Below are 15,019 nucleotides of genomic sequence, written 5' to 3'. Positions count from 1 at the left end.
TATGTGGGCGAGTCATGAATGAACGATGGATCCTCCCTGCGTTCCTGACGAAATGTCAGAGAGTCATTGCAATGTGACATTCAAGAAACCAAAAACACCATGATTTCAGTTCCTTAAAATAGAAATTAAAAGACACTAGCCCAAAATTATCATTAAAAAAAGTCTCTTTAATCAATATTTTGTAACAGAGTTTACAGATTTTTTTCATGTGTGGTACAACTTCCTGGTGGTGAAATGTGAGTCCATAGCTTTCACAGTCATATTTCCTTTGGTATTGAGATTCATGATCAACATATACCAAGAATATTCACCTCTGTTTCATAGGGTGTTTTATGTAATAAATAAAGTTAGGTTCCACTCGTCTGGAGTAGACTTGTAAGAGCGTCACTCTCTGATCTCATTTCCTTTGTTAATGACATTCCTGTAAATCATTGTATTCAAACTTTTAATCTGAAAGGTACCACACACCTATGCGTATACACATAACACACACACATGCTATTAGTTTCTTTTCAGTGTCATTGACCTTTTTTGACTTAAGCTGTACTGCCTTAAATGCCTCACTACACACAAGACTGTGTGTATACGGTCTAAAGTACAGCATCCACCCAGCACCGACTCACAGATTCTGTAGAAAAGTGACAAATTTCGTAGAAATACTTCCCCATTGAATCACCTAGGCCGAGCAAGTGTGACCTCTCCATGGCCCCACAAGCTAAATGCAGTCCATTGTCCCGTGACTGGAAATTCCAAAGCAGAAGCTGAAGCTGATGCTAAAGGTCATATTGATAACGCTCCCTGAATGCAGCTTTAGCGTCAGATTTATTCCTGGGTATTTTGTGAAATGGTTCATGATCGTTGAAACAAGAATCAAAGACCTCATCCACTGCTTTTTCCACTACAGGCCTTGGTACCTCTCTGGCTGCTAAAACTGACCGTATAGCTCTATCTTTCACACAGGTCTATAAAGGGTTTCAAAAGAGAAAGAGACAATTCAATGACAAAATATCCGTATGCTATTGCAATCAAGTTAATTTTTGTAGGAAAATTCACTTCAATGACTCATTGAGAAAAATTTATTGTCCCATGATAAAGTCATGTCTTCCCTGAGCATAGATATATTTGCAAAATTAAAAACATATTAACATATCAATGGAGGATTCATTGTATGCTGCCCTCATCGTCCGCAATCAGTGTAACTTCTGTTTTTTCATCCAGCAATGCTGCTCTGTCAGAGACTGGTACTGTACTTTTGTTTTTTGAAATGAGCATGCTGAACTCTCATGATACTGATCTGTGCTTTTTCTTGCAGTTAGTTCAACCCACCTGATGATGTTTCATGAAACCGTACTGCATTCTATGGAATCTTCCCACATGTTCCATGACAAAGGAGCACTCTCCACTCAGGTTTGCTGCTCGGATCTACACCAAGAAAATAATGAAACCATATGCCAGCATTTACGTCTACGGCCCAAGTTTTCAACTTTCCATTTACTGAGCTTACTGGACTGAGATAGGCATGGGGCACTTTGATTCATTAAAATTTATATGAAACACACTGTTTATTTGTAACTTTAAAATTTTATAATTTTTGACGTTATATACTTGTGGAAAATATACTTCAGCCATACTTCATCATTATGCTACTATAATGTATATATTCTCCATCTACAAGTGCACCATTATTTTTATAAAATATACAGACTACTAAAACACCTATTGCCTGGTCATGAGGGCTATAGCGCCCGTCTATTACCCCGAGGGGCCGTGTGTTACCAGAAACATATTGCTATTCCCTGAGGCCGTAGGCCGAGGGGTATAGCGATGTGTTTCTGGTAACTCACGGCCACGAGGGGTAATAGACGAGCGCTATAGCCCGAATAAAGACCAGGCTATAGGTGTTTTATAACACACCACATGCTCATGTTGTATTGTTATATTTTGCACCGCAACAATCCATTTTGACAAGTTCACTGGGCGATGTTTCCACAGCGCTTTCAGTTGTACGTGGTACCACTTTCTTTCAAAAAATATTCTAAGCATACCCAGCGACTCACATCCTTAGTTGTACCTTAATCTTTTCCGTCGATGAGCTATTCAAGTTCCTACGGCTGTTGGAATGTTGGAAAATGTTGGAAAATCTGTTTTAGAGAATGTGTCGTCACCTATCCCGGACGCACATCACGTTCTAGTCACCCGCCATTGTTGCAAAGCTGCAGAGGACACTACGGTCACGTGACCGGGCACTTTTCCAAATTTGGTCAGAACTTTTTCCCTAGGGAAATAGCTTTTCAAAAAATACCCTCTGACGTCACTTTTGTCGATACGATGGGGACTAGACGTATCTATTTTCTCGTCACGTGACGTATTCTGGCGAATCGCGACACGGAATGAACATGTGGCGTGTTATAAAGACTACAGTAATCTACTGACTCAGAGCAAAATACAGTATCTCCAAAGAATGGATATAATTTCAATCTATATTCTTGACTCTGGCCTGCTACCCATACCGCTCAATTCTTTCTCCACCTCTGTACTTGGAAACTGATTATTTTCTCTGAAATAGCTGGATCTCCATTCACTAGTCATCAACAATTAGGATGTACATTTCCCTTGTGGTCGAAATTAATGTCCTGATTCTTGTTTTACTGTGTATTGCATTGAGCTGAAACTGAGTAGTGCCCGAGAGTGTATTTTACGAATTGCAATCCACTACAGTGTTCACACATGAAAAGTAGAAAAACACGTTTTTTGGTGCAATTGTGAGACCAGCAACATTTTCTAACAGACTTCTCCTGGCAGAGAGAGAGTGATCAACCTAACAAAATTTACATGCGTAATAAAACTTCCTGGACACTGCATAGTCCTTTACAATAATGAGACAAGATTGCCACATTCCAGAACAATTTGCATCCCTGACAGATTTTCAGCAAAAACTTCAAAGCCCAAAGCACTGGCAATTCTTTGCTACTTTTACAAGCTCTGTGTAAAAAGGAAAGCAAGACATTCACTGTTTTTCGACTTAGTCAACACTGAGAATACTGGTAAGAATCATCTCGAATTTCAAAGAGTCGTAAATTTTCAGCCAATACATTTATCTTATGATCAAAAAACATTTTTCAGTAACCCTTGCATTTGACCATCTTTTGATTCAGTGATTAATGATCATTTGGCAAAAATGAGAAACAGGTTTTCATTGCAAAGGTGCGATTTGAATTTAGCCCTTTCACTGTGAAATTGCGGTGTAATGTTAAAATTTTCTCTGAGATACAATCAGTTCCTCAATACTCCTCTCCAAACAGGGGGTGGGGGTGAGGGTGTGCCACAGGTGCTTAGAGTGTCCAGTATGATGTAAAGAGGGGGAAGGCATGTTACAGTATATATTTATATGAAACACACAGTTTTGCTTTAATTTTAAGGAATGTCACAGTTTGGTCCTCTGGGACAGTAACGACAATAAAATTTGATGTATTTCATTGCTTATGGTGAAATAATCACCATCTATACATAGATAGCTAGTATCCCAGTGTTATGCATGCTAATTGTAATTTACTTCCATTTTTGACAATACGCTGCTCTTACATACGTTAGTATGCAACAGCCATGCTTAAATGGTTTTGAGCCAATATTGTGACTAAGTCCTGGGCCAAACATTTCAAACTTAGCCAGTAAATACAACACATATATAGCTACTGACTTAGACCCTTTATTCAACCATAAATGTCATGCTGTATGGGATTCTTGGCCTGGAGGGCAAAACTGTGTCATACCTTCCATTTTTTTTCTGTCCATACCACAGTGAACATTCCATGTGCCTGTGGGGGAAGAGACAGTCTTTGGAATACTAAGTAGGTGGATGAAACCACTTGTCACAATTTTAGATAAAAACAACAGTTTGAAAGTGGATGGCCACACACATTACTTGCTATTGATCTCCCAGCTCTGGCATCTGATAAGCCCAATCTGGTGAAAATTGGGGGGGTAGAGATGGGTTGGTCTTTTGCGCAATAGCGTTATGGTCATTAGCATTACTGCATTGACCAAAAGACTGACCCATCTGCACATGTGATTTTAATCCGATTGATAAAGCCCCATCCAGTGCCTCACCTCACTGCACGCCAAGTGTCTGACATCATTCCAGTTGACCTTTGCCCTACAATGATCAAAGGCATGAATCAGTTCATGAGTGAGGACACGATCCATTCCTGCCTGAGTTTGGATGTTGTTCTGACAGAGAACAATCTGAAAAGACAGAAAGATGGCATCAAACTGCTACTGCTGAACAACATCTTCATGATTGCATTAACATTTTGATTTTTTTTTACTTGGCCATGTAACAGTCAACTCAAGTTTTTACAATTTTGACTATTAAGATACAGAGTGATGATAACTTTGCAACATGAAATTTGCAACCTCAATCAGCAAAAGAAATTCTTATTTTGTGCAGTGCAATTCATAGGGAAAGCATAGCATAGCATAGACACATGGAAACTTCATCAAAACTGTTACAAGCAGATATAATGGTGACAAGAGATGTCAACACAAGTTTACCAATAAAGCCCTGCAAAGGAAATACTCTGATCACTCGTTTCTCATGCTGCATCTGCTTTCTGTCTTTCAAATTCATAGGCTGATATAATGGTGACAAGTACCTGTGATGATTCTGAGTCAAATCCTCCGCTGACAACAGTTGAACACTGTTCACATGAGAAATGACGATCTTGAAATGCTTCACTGCAAGACAAAGGAAACAGACACAGAAACAATGATGAAGCATGGGCTGCCACAATAAAGAACAAATTATCTACCTATATGGTCTAAGATACACAGATCATTAAAGAATAACAAATGAAGATATAGTGGGGCCGGGGGGGAGGGAAGAGTTCACATGTAAGGGATTCCACAATCTCTGTTTAATATTTAGTCTGTGTTCTGAATTTGCTTCTGTATAGTTCACATATTCACAGTACAGAAGAAGATATAAACACAGAACTCACTCCTTGAATGCATTGACAATCAAAGTCGATGTTGTTTTATAAAGGCTGCATGTGACATAAAGCATTCTGAGCGTAATTGTGATTATGATTTCTATCCTTGCAAAAGTGTGCTTGAGAAGTCCTGTGTGTGTCTGACCCTAATTTTGACAGCGATGAGATCTACATTATACTAGTTTAGTATTTGCAAGTCACTATGTAATCTAAAGCTCAAATCTTATTTAGGTTCATAAGTGTGGATGCATGGTCACATATTGACCGACCATTGTTGCCTGTAACAATTTTGTAATCTTGCATGGAATAGATGCCTTCTGAATTGTGTGAATGGGTATTTAAACATGACTAATCCCTACCATCCATTCTCCTTCAATGCTTCCAAAAGTAATTTCACATGTGGGTCTGAAAAAGAAGAAAGTTCATCACTGAAATACCATATCACTTACAGTAGCCATAAACATAGTTTTTCTCCATGATTTTACCTAAATAAAAATACCGTCAAAGACAGTGTACTCACATTTGGTTTGAATTGGTCCATTCAAGAAATCTTTAAACCAGAAAAACAAGAATGACAAAAATAAATGAGGTCTGAAACTTAAGTAATGGAGGTAAACTTTAGGAACATGCATAACAGAGGAATGTTTTAACACATTCCCTCTTAGTTTTAGCAAGTCTGCCAATATGTAAGAGTTCATGAACAATGACAGGAAATGACTCACCATGTAGGATATTGCAGTTACTGCCACCTTTCCCTCACATTTTCCCTTTTTCTTACCTCATTTGCATATTTTGACACTGACATGTTCATTTGAACAAATTCACATCTCAACCCCTGGGTCTACCTGTACACCAAACACTAAGATGGTAGGTGCGGCAGTTTGGGAGTTTTTGAGATGGATGGACATACTGTACATATACTTATGCACATACTAACATATATACATACATACATACATACATACAGATGCCACCGACTCACCATATAAGCTCCTTTTGGTATTTATACATATACCAAGGGGATGCCATCTTGGAAGTCGTCTACTCGCACGCGAATGGCTGCGATGAGAGATCGCGTGAATGGAAATAGTTGCATTTCTCAGTGAATGTTGTGAAGACTAGGAAGTCAAGATGAATGCAAAAATTTCCAAAAAAATGTCTTTTTTCTTCTGAGAAACTGCTGATGAAATTTATACTTTGAAACGTCTATGACTTCTGGCATTGTTTTCTAAGAAGGGAAGGAATGGCCATGCGGGTAAATTGTACCTTAGATATTTTTCTACTGGTTCTCTGCTCTAAACAGGCTCACCTATGCAGTGCAAATAAGCGCCCACGGTTTCCCGAAGCGGAAGTAAGGTTTGCAATAGTGCCGTACCTGAACAACTTGCTTTTTCACCCGTGTGCACCTGTCATTGACCAGAAACAATGGCTTGTATCCATGATACTGGAAACACAAAGGTCAGCGTGAGGACAATCTTCCATTTTCTTTCACTGGACTTATCTACCTATACAATATTTCAGGGAATTAATTTGGAAACTATAAATGCACCTTTCACTGACTCATAATTGTACAGTTACTAGTCATCTTTCAGCCATTTAAACCATATTGAGTCCGAATTTTGGTCACACTGTCTTATTATTCCTCATTACAATATTCTCAGAGAAAGAATTTGGAAACTTTGATTTCCAGAGGTTGCCAAATTGTGATTATGCTAATTAGCCAAATCATTTTTCCAGATTGGGACTTTATACCACACTTTCAACAGGTGCCATCAAGATTTTGGCAAAAGATTTCAGTTTTAAAAATCGTCAGGTCACCCTATCCAAAGTGCTCCATTTCCTCCTGAACAATATCACTGAAAAACAATTGTCAGACATCTCAAAGTTTACCAGCACGACAAAGCTGTGAAAATTAAGCCATAAAACATGATGATTTCATGCTTCATTTTTCTTGGAACTAATTTACAAAAGTAATACATACTTTTCAATCAAGCAATAGTCTCGATTGAGCATCATTACATTGGTTGGGAGGCTTCTACTTTGGACATCAGAAATTAAATATATATTATTGTATCAGAAACCTAATCCACATATTAACCAAGCCCAAAGTGATTTTTGGTACTAAGTCAGTTTAGCCCAGCCCTGTTGTGACTTGTCGAAAAACACAACACAACTGAGGGAAAAGTAGGGCACAGTCGTGAATAGCTGCAGTACTGTAGCTCGAGGTTCAGCCTGGGTAATTGGGTTGGACGGCAATAGCTGCAAAATTGTAGCTCTACAGTGAGGCGGTCGGTGAGTTTGGTTTTTGCGACCTCGCTCACCAGTACAGCTACAATGCTGAAGGCCCTGTACACTCAGTGTGACAGTTTTCGGACGACCTCAGTTTTCGGACATTTAATGACATGCTGTTCATTGTACTCACTTCGCTCCGTATTGATAGCGTTTTACAAGTCATGCTACCGCATATTAAGTCAGGTGACGCTGCTGTCCCGTTTTGGATAGTTTTTTTGGTAGAAGCTATTTCGGGCTACAAACTTGGCGAAGTTAGCCACACCGTACGATACAAGGTGTCGAACGCAACACACAGAGACAGCCCGTGTCCGATATCTAAGCGCTATACACGTCAAAATATAGTTGCGTCGTCCATGGATTAAACGTAACTAATTATCACGAAATATTTCCATATAGTTTTCTAAACACATCGAAATTGAAAATCGGGGTTCGAAGTTTCAAAATATCAGTATTTAGCCCCTATAATCATTGGTCCTACTAATTACTGCCCGTAGCTGCCTGAGGACTGCCCGAGAACTGCCCGAGGAAAAAAGTGGGCCAAATTTCGCCCTTTTTAACACTAGGCCAATAGGTTCAATTTATATCATGCCCAGCCAGCCAAAAATACCGGGGTATCATTGATTTGGCGTTAACCTGATGTTTTCTCTGGCGGTTTTGGAACTCAGAAGACGCCGGGCTTGAAGGACGTCGACATCGCGTCGCCAGCTAACAGCAGGGCTGTAATAGTGAGATCATACCATTCTGTCCGAGAGGTGGTACAGTAACCTTGCCGAGCGCGTACAGCTTGACAGCCTACCATCCCTTGCACTGAATGGCATGATCTCACAATCAAGATGGGGACATCTTTCTAGTCGAAAGCCCGGTGTCTTGCGGGTTCTAAAGCCCCCCGGTAACCGCTACAGAAAACACCAAATCAATGATATTTTTGGTTAGCCAGGCATGATATACACAGTAAGTTCAAGCTATTGGGTTAGTGTTAAAATTGGCGAAATTTGGCCTACTTGCTCCTCGGGCAGTCCTCGGGCAGCTACAGGCAGTCACGGGCAGTAATTAGTAGGACCCATAATCATATTCCAAATACGACGTCCGATTATTGCGATAGCAGTCCAATTACTACGCACTCAACATGGGGTCAACAATTTGGCAACTTTGACCTCTAAATACCACTTCTGTCCTGTTAACAGTTTGAGCATAAGCACAATAAAGTTTCGAAGGGTAGGGTCAGTGTTCTCCACAAGGGGTTTTTGACGGGCGGTGCGCCCGGCTTCTTTTTGTCGCCGCCCACCTTTAATCTCGCCCGCCCGCCTTTAATCTCGCCCGCCCAACTTTGTTTTCTGTCGCCTAAACTGTTTTCACAGTCAGTTGTCCGAACAATATCTGAAAGCCTATTGAATAAAATGACAGCAACTGACATCGTCGTGTAATAAAGAGGGACCGTTCACACATCTGTCGCAGGGCATGAGATTTGAGGCGAGCGATCGCTCCGCTCGCCTAGCGCTCGCGCAAATCAAAATCCACGCAAACGATTTTCCGCTCGCGTGGCAACTTGGACAGGTTGCGACATGTTCACAGGATGAATGCACTGCAAAAAAACTGGCGTCTGAGCACGTGTTCATCATCGGAATGACAGGCTACAGCCTGCAGACTTCAGCTTCTTTTTTGTAAAAATTAATCAAATTGTAGCGAACATATGAACAAGAGAAACAAAGGCCATGTGTACGTGTGCGCGCCCATACCGTGTCTTCTATTTCTAAGCTTGCTATACATGTATATCAATAGCGTTGATCGCGATTTCGGGTTTTGTTACTAAATATAGCTGCACGCGCGCGACTTTCGGACAAATATGCAGAAATTCGGACAAATTTTTGTCGTTGTATGCGCGGCTATTGTTGCAGCTTGTAGTCTCAGTTATCAATTCATACGAATAAGTGTGACGCTAAATAGCCTTTCTAACACTGGCAGGTTTTATTTTCGTCGTTTATGCGGAAAATGCGGACAAATGTTTATTTATGCATATTAATGAGAGAGAACAGTGACGTCATTTGCGATCAGCGCTATTCGCGTTCCGAAAACACACGGTCCCTACAAGGGATTAGCCGTGGCCGTGGCTAGTAAACTCATCAAATTGTGTTGCTTTATATGCGATGTCTGTACAGAGTACGCAACCACGACTGCTATATTGAAGTACGGTAAGCCTGGCATCTGTCTGGAGCGGGCGCTCCCATAGATCATACAGGCAATTCATTCAACACGAATTTTTGCGATCCTCCCTCATTTGTTGGTACTCATTTTCTTGAAAAGTGTTGGCTGACTGCATAATTAGGAAGAACCGTATTCTCGATGAATTAAGAGCACAGAGATTTCGACAAGAATTGACTATGCAGTTTGGAGAAACATTTGAAGACGTTGATCTTGATGCATGATCGCCGCCCTCATATGTACTATGAAAACCTCCTCGGAAATACGGCGCGCAGTTTCTCCGCCGAAAACAGCCGATTTGAATCCAAAACTTGCACTGATCTTCGTTTTCGAGCACACCCACTTCGCTCAGGTACACGATGTGCTCAGCCGCGCTTATAAACTTATGCTACTTTTCTCTCTCTATGCGAGGGAAGCGTTCGTATATCCGCCGCCATTGTTATTCTCATTCAACCCATGAGCACTCACACTCGGGCGAAAACCAGCCTTGCAAACAAAAGAGCATCGCGATATTGAACTTCAAAAGTAGACGTTCTGAGAGGAGTGCAACAAGGGAAAATTGTGAAGTAAAACTGAGTATGTAAAACTTCTGAAGACATAAAAAGAAAAAATTATTTTGTCAACAGAAAATTGTCATCGTAGATTGTAATTAGCTACAAGGTCGTTATAAATAATGTTAATTACAGAGTGCTACATCGATAGTGTTATATCATAGCACAGTAAGTTGTCTGTATTTTGTGACTAGTCCAGTGGTCAGGACTGTATTGCCGATACTGGTTCTGACTATAATAATACTTACCTTAAGTTCCTATTACAAACAAATATAACAAAAACAAAAATCAGAAAAAAAAAATAAAAATAGATATTCTCAAGTAGAATGCACAAGACACAATTAACGATTTCATAATTCTTTTTATTTGCTTCACTCTCCCTATGCATTTCAGGGGAGTACTTTTATCACTCTCGTAACACTCCCGCAGATAATTTTAGGAGAGTGATTTTCAGCTCACCAGCACTTTTTAAATCTCATGCCCTGCTGTCGGTTTGTTTTGCGACTGCATGCAATCTTCAATGTTCTCGACGGCCCCGATCCTTTATTTTTTCGCCCGATCCTGTTTCATATCCGCCGGCGCCGATACTCTTTAGTAAATGGTTGAAGACCTATGTTTCTCAGCGGCGATTGTGTCACGCTCTTATTTCAGCAAGCTTTTCAAGTGTGAAACGGCCGTAGTGCCGATGAACACTGGCTAAGACTTCAATTCAAAAAGCTTGAAATGTGTTAAGCTGCCGACCGTACCGTACAGACACCGTCCATTTCATACAACGGACACGGTACACGAATGCTCGGTGTTGCATTTTTGCCAGCGGACACTCTGTCAAAGCATCTATGCTATTGTCAACTGCCATTGCCGCCAATGTCTCGTATTTGTAAGGATCCGAAGGTCAGGAAAAGTGATTTCGATCAGATCTGGCTAAAATCGTACGATTGGTTGAGACAAATATCAGATGCAAAAAAGTATGGTACTTCGCGTGCTCAGGTCGTTGCGTATCCGAGCCAAGTTAGCCATTTTGAGATCCGTGTACGTCCACATGACGTTGAAGCCATGTGTGTCATTTCCTGTCATGCATTCGTAACTTGCATGGATTCATTCGATTGACTTTGAGAAGCAGTTGCGTTTGATCAAGTTTCAAAATCCGTGACCGTTTTAAAATATCAAAGGCACAATGAAATGAAGTAAAAAGAAACTGCACGAGCTAAAATCATCATTCGTGTGATCATCCGAATACAGCAGCTATGTACCGTACATACGGTTCTGTAGGCCTACTGTATAGTTCAAAGGTCGCGTGTGATCGAGATCTAGTGCGCCAGCGTGCTCCACACAAACATGCATGGCAGCCTACGCCGCGCAGTTGTCGAAGTTTTGTACGTTTGCCGAACTAAGAGTAGATGAAATTTCAAATCTTTCTCTTGGAAATACTTGGTATCATTTTTTTCGGGCCTCCCTTTATTATGAATTGAGTTTTAAAGTCAACGTATGTTTCTCTGCAGGCATGCTCCGCTGACTCCGCATTGTAACTTAGTGCATTATTCAGTCCCGTGTCAACTTGTCATGGACGTAAAAAAAGACGTTCATGGCTTTACCAATCCGGCTACAGACAAACATATAGTAACAGAGGGTCACATGAAAACGTGCCACCATTTGCCACCGATTATTTCGAACACTGATTACTTCTCATGTAGGCCTACTTTTGAATTTTCATGTTGGTATTGTGCAATATATTTACTAAATTGTGTATTGTTTGTATTAGTTCAATGTGTTTTTTTTTCACTTTTGATGTTTTATTATTTATTTAAAGTAAATAGACAGGATTTAAATGTAAAAATAAATTGTATAGCTTGCCATTAATCATGAATGGAGAAAAATATTGAGAATGTCAGAAGTATATCTCATCACTGGAGTGCCTTGTGAATAGCCTGGTGATATGTAAATTGTATGCAAATATTATGCAAATACATATGCTAATTAGCCGCCCGCCTTTAATTTTCATTTGTGGAGAACACTGAGGGTAATAAGATTTCATACCGTTCATCATTTGTGAAACGGCTTTGAGCGAAATTCACTACCCTGTCCGAAAACTGTCACACTGAGTGTAGCGTTCAAAATAAGGGCAGAACATGATGTGGCATTTTGATGTGAAATCCCACATATTTACTCCATTTGGTCGTACCAATTTGTCACTACTGAAGACGAAACGCTATACTACACTAACCTTGTCGTTATGGGGTTTGGTATTTGTTTAAACACGTCGATCACGTTCCAAAAACATTAAGCATGTTTCTTTGAGCCGCCATTAACGGAAGTTGGTAATGGTGGCTCTCAGAAAAGCTAGGACGGCAATCTGATTAAAATCAGATGTAGAGTACTGCAAAGTCTACTTACGCGTACGCGGTATTCTCTTGCTGTCGCCTAGTAGTGAGAGGCGACAGCAAGAGAATGTACCGAGTACGCGTTTGTAGATGTCGCCGTACTCTACATCTGGTTTTAATCAATTTGCTAGGACGGCAAAACCAGTCCAACCCAGCTGCAAAATTGTAGCGCCACGGTGAGGCGGTCGGTGATTTTTGGTTTTTGCGACTTCGCTCACCAGTAGCGCTACAATGCCGATGGCCCTGCAGAGGTGAAAATAAGCGCACACCCATCGGACAAGGCGTGTTGATGTGATTACCAACTTCCGGTAATGGCGGCTCCAAGAAACACCGATGCCCAACGCACGCCCAATGTTTATGGATCGACGTGTATGAACAAATTCCAAACCCAATAAACGACAAGATTAGTGAAGTATAGTATTGAGTCTTCAGTAGTGATAAATCAGTACGACCAAATGCAGTAAATATGTAGCATTTCACATTAACACGCCTTGTCCAATGGGGTGCGCTTATTTTCACCTCTACAGGGCCATCGGCATAGACCACTTTCCCGGAAGTAGATTTCAAAACGAGACTACGCGCACCGGGGTGTTCCGGTGTATGCGCTGCTGCTGTGGTCTGAGGCGGAAAAAACCTGCTTCTCGGAGGAGGGAGTTGGAGGAAAAAGAGTTTAGACTTTTCAAAAATCAAATGATAATCATGTCAAAATATAAGGCTGACATACCGGTCATTTTCATCATAAACGCCAAAGAATATTACATAAATTCTAACACTACGAGTGTTCAACGCTATGAAAGCCTGCAAGTTGTATGGAACAAGTCACACTGACTTACAACTACTTGCCCCCTACTTGCCCAGCGCTTACGATCAAGAATTAGTGCAGATTGCATGACAAATGTATTTCATCAAATAATACAAATACGGAATGCCTAATATATATTTATTTTAATTAAATTAGCAGTATTTGTCCGTACGAACTTGTCAGTATCATTTGTTAGTATAGTGTAGAATTTACCGTCGATCGAACACCCCAGCGTACGTCGTATGTTGATGTAAATACCCTGCGCGCGCATCTAAAAACCGCGATCTTCCACTTCCGGGAAAGTGGTCTATTGTTGCGCTACAGGTGAGCGAAGTCGCAAAAACCAAAAATCACCGACCGCCTCACCGTAGCGCTACAATTTTGCAGCTAGTCCAACCCAAAATACCCAGGCAAAACCTCGAGCTACAGTACTGTAGCTCAGTCGTGGAGTAACCGTGGGTAGGGTTACTAGTTGCAGGCAATGAATTAACTTACTAATGGAAAAATATTAGGAACACACATTACTACATCTATTTCGACTGGCTATATACTAGATACTTACTGAAGCTGCAGGAATGGGACATCCGGCTCATACATTTGAAGTGACGAGTACCAAGAACACCTAAAAACTTTCCATAGTTGCTGGTGTCGACTTGAGATCTAGAACCATGTTCTTTGAAATATTCTTCCGACTTATTTTCGTCTTTGCTGAGCACGAAGTCGCCCTCGCCAAAGGGAACCGACGCTGAATCATGGTCAGCGACATCGGCAGCTCGTGTTTCTTTGGGGGCCGCCATGTTTAACTTCCCACAATTCAATGTACAAGGTAAAAGGTTAACTTTAGACGTTCTTTCACGCTGAACCAGCAATTTGTTTACAGCTACATCACATTTTGAATATTGTGTCCACAGCTCCAAGTTGGAGATAATCTTGAGCACGTATAGAACTATGAAAATTTCTATATAATTGAATAAGAAGAGGGGTTCAATTTTGGAATGCAAATATAAAGTTAATCGATATCTCATCTGTTTCCAAGCCTGCACTCATGAAGTATTTCTGTTTCGCCAACTTTGGCTTTAAGAATTAGCCTACTTTAAAAATGCTTTGGCAGGAAAAATCCTAATAGAACTAATAAAATTCATCTGAAATCATCGTCTGACGAAAAGACGTATCATCATGGCAGGTGTGAAACCTCTTTGAGTTCCAATTCAGATGTTTAGAATTAAAAAATGCGATATAAAGAATTGAACATTTTTGGCAAAGGGAATATTAGACCGCGTTCAAAAAAGGTGAGGAATGGGGGGGGGGGGGGCTGGAGGAATTCAGAGGGGCTACGAAAATTCTGGGGGTAGTCGAGGGGGACTTGAATGTTTTGCTCTGCCTATGGGGGACCTGTTGACTCCCAACGTTTTGATGTCGTCCTATGGTTCTAATGTTAGTAATAATTAAACAAAATCTAGAACCGTTTTGTCGCATTTATGACTTCAATCTCGAAAAAATCTAAAAATTTATGATAGTACCATTCGTCAAAAATGTACAAGTGTATATCAATATTCCACTCTGAGCTTATATATCCCAGATATCTGGGATATATAAGCTCAGAGTGGAATATTGAACACTTATGTGTGAATATCATTAAATTTTCATAAAAATAACAAGTCAGCCTTGTAATGGGGCAGGAGCTGCAACTGTTGATAATATTTTTAAAAATTTCTCCGACAGGGACACGTAAACATTGTTTTCTTCAAGTACAACTGGTGCATCTACTTTTGGAACAACTTACAAAACTTACTTACACAAGGATGATGA

At 40.5% G+C, this 15,019-nt stretch overlaps 1 protein-coding gene across 1 annotated transcript; it reads right to left on the bottom strand.

The window, feature by feature from the left end:
• Positions 1-146: 146 nt before the first annotated feature.
• LOC139135664 (mitochondrial inner membrane protease ATP23 homolog) lies at positions 147-14,045 on the bottom strand. Its single transcript, XM_070703197.1, has 6 exons — positions 13,773-14,045; positions 5,348-5,393; positions 4,653-4,734; positions 4,108-4,242; positions 1,327-1,422; positions 147-962 (listed from the first exon to the last, which is right to left on the bottom strand). Exons 1-6 carry the CDS (start codon positions 14,005-14,007, stop codon positions 774-776), a joined length of 783 nt encoding a protein of 260 aa, XP_070559298.1. The 5' UTR covers positions 14,008-14,045; the 3' UTR covers positions 147-773.
• Positions 14,046-15,019: the final 974 nt, after the last annotated feature.

This window comes from Ptychodera flava, chromosome 6 (assembly GCF_041260155.1).
Source record: "Ptychodera flava strain L36383 chromosome 6, AS_Pfla_20210202, whole genome shotgun sequence".
NCBI classification, from domain to species: domain Eukaryota; kingdom Metazoa; phylum Hemichordata; class Enteropneusta; family Ptychoderidae; genus Ptychodera; species Ptychodera flava.
The sequence above is the reverse complement of the archived record's forward strand: the minus strand, read 5'-3'. Positions and strand labels throughout refer to the sequence as shown.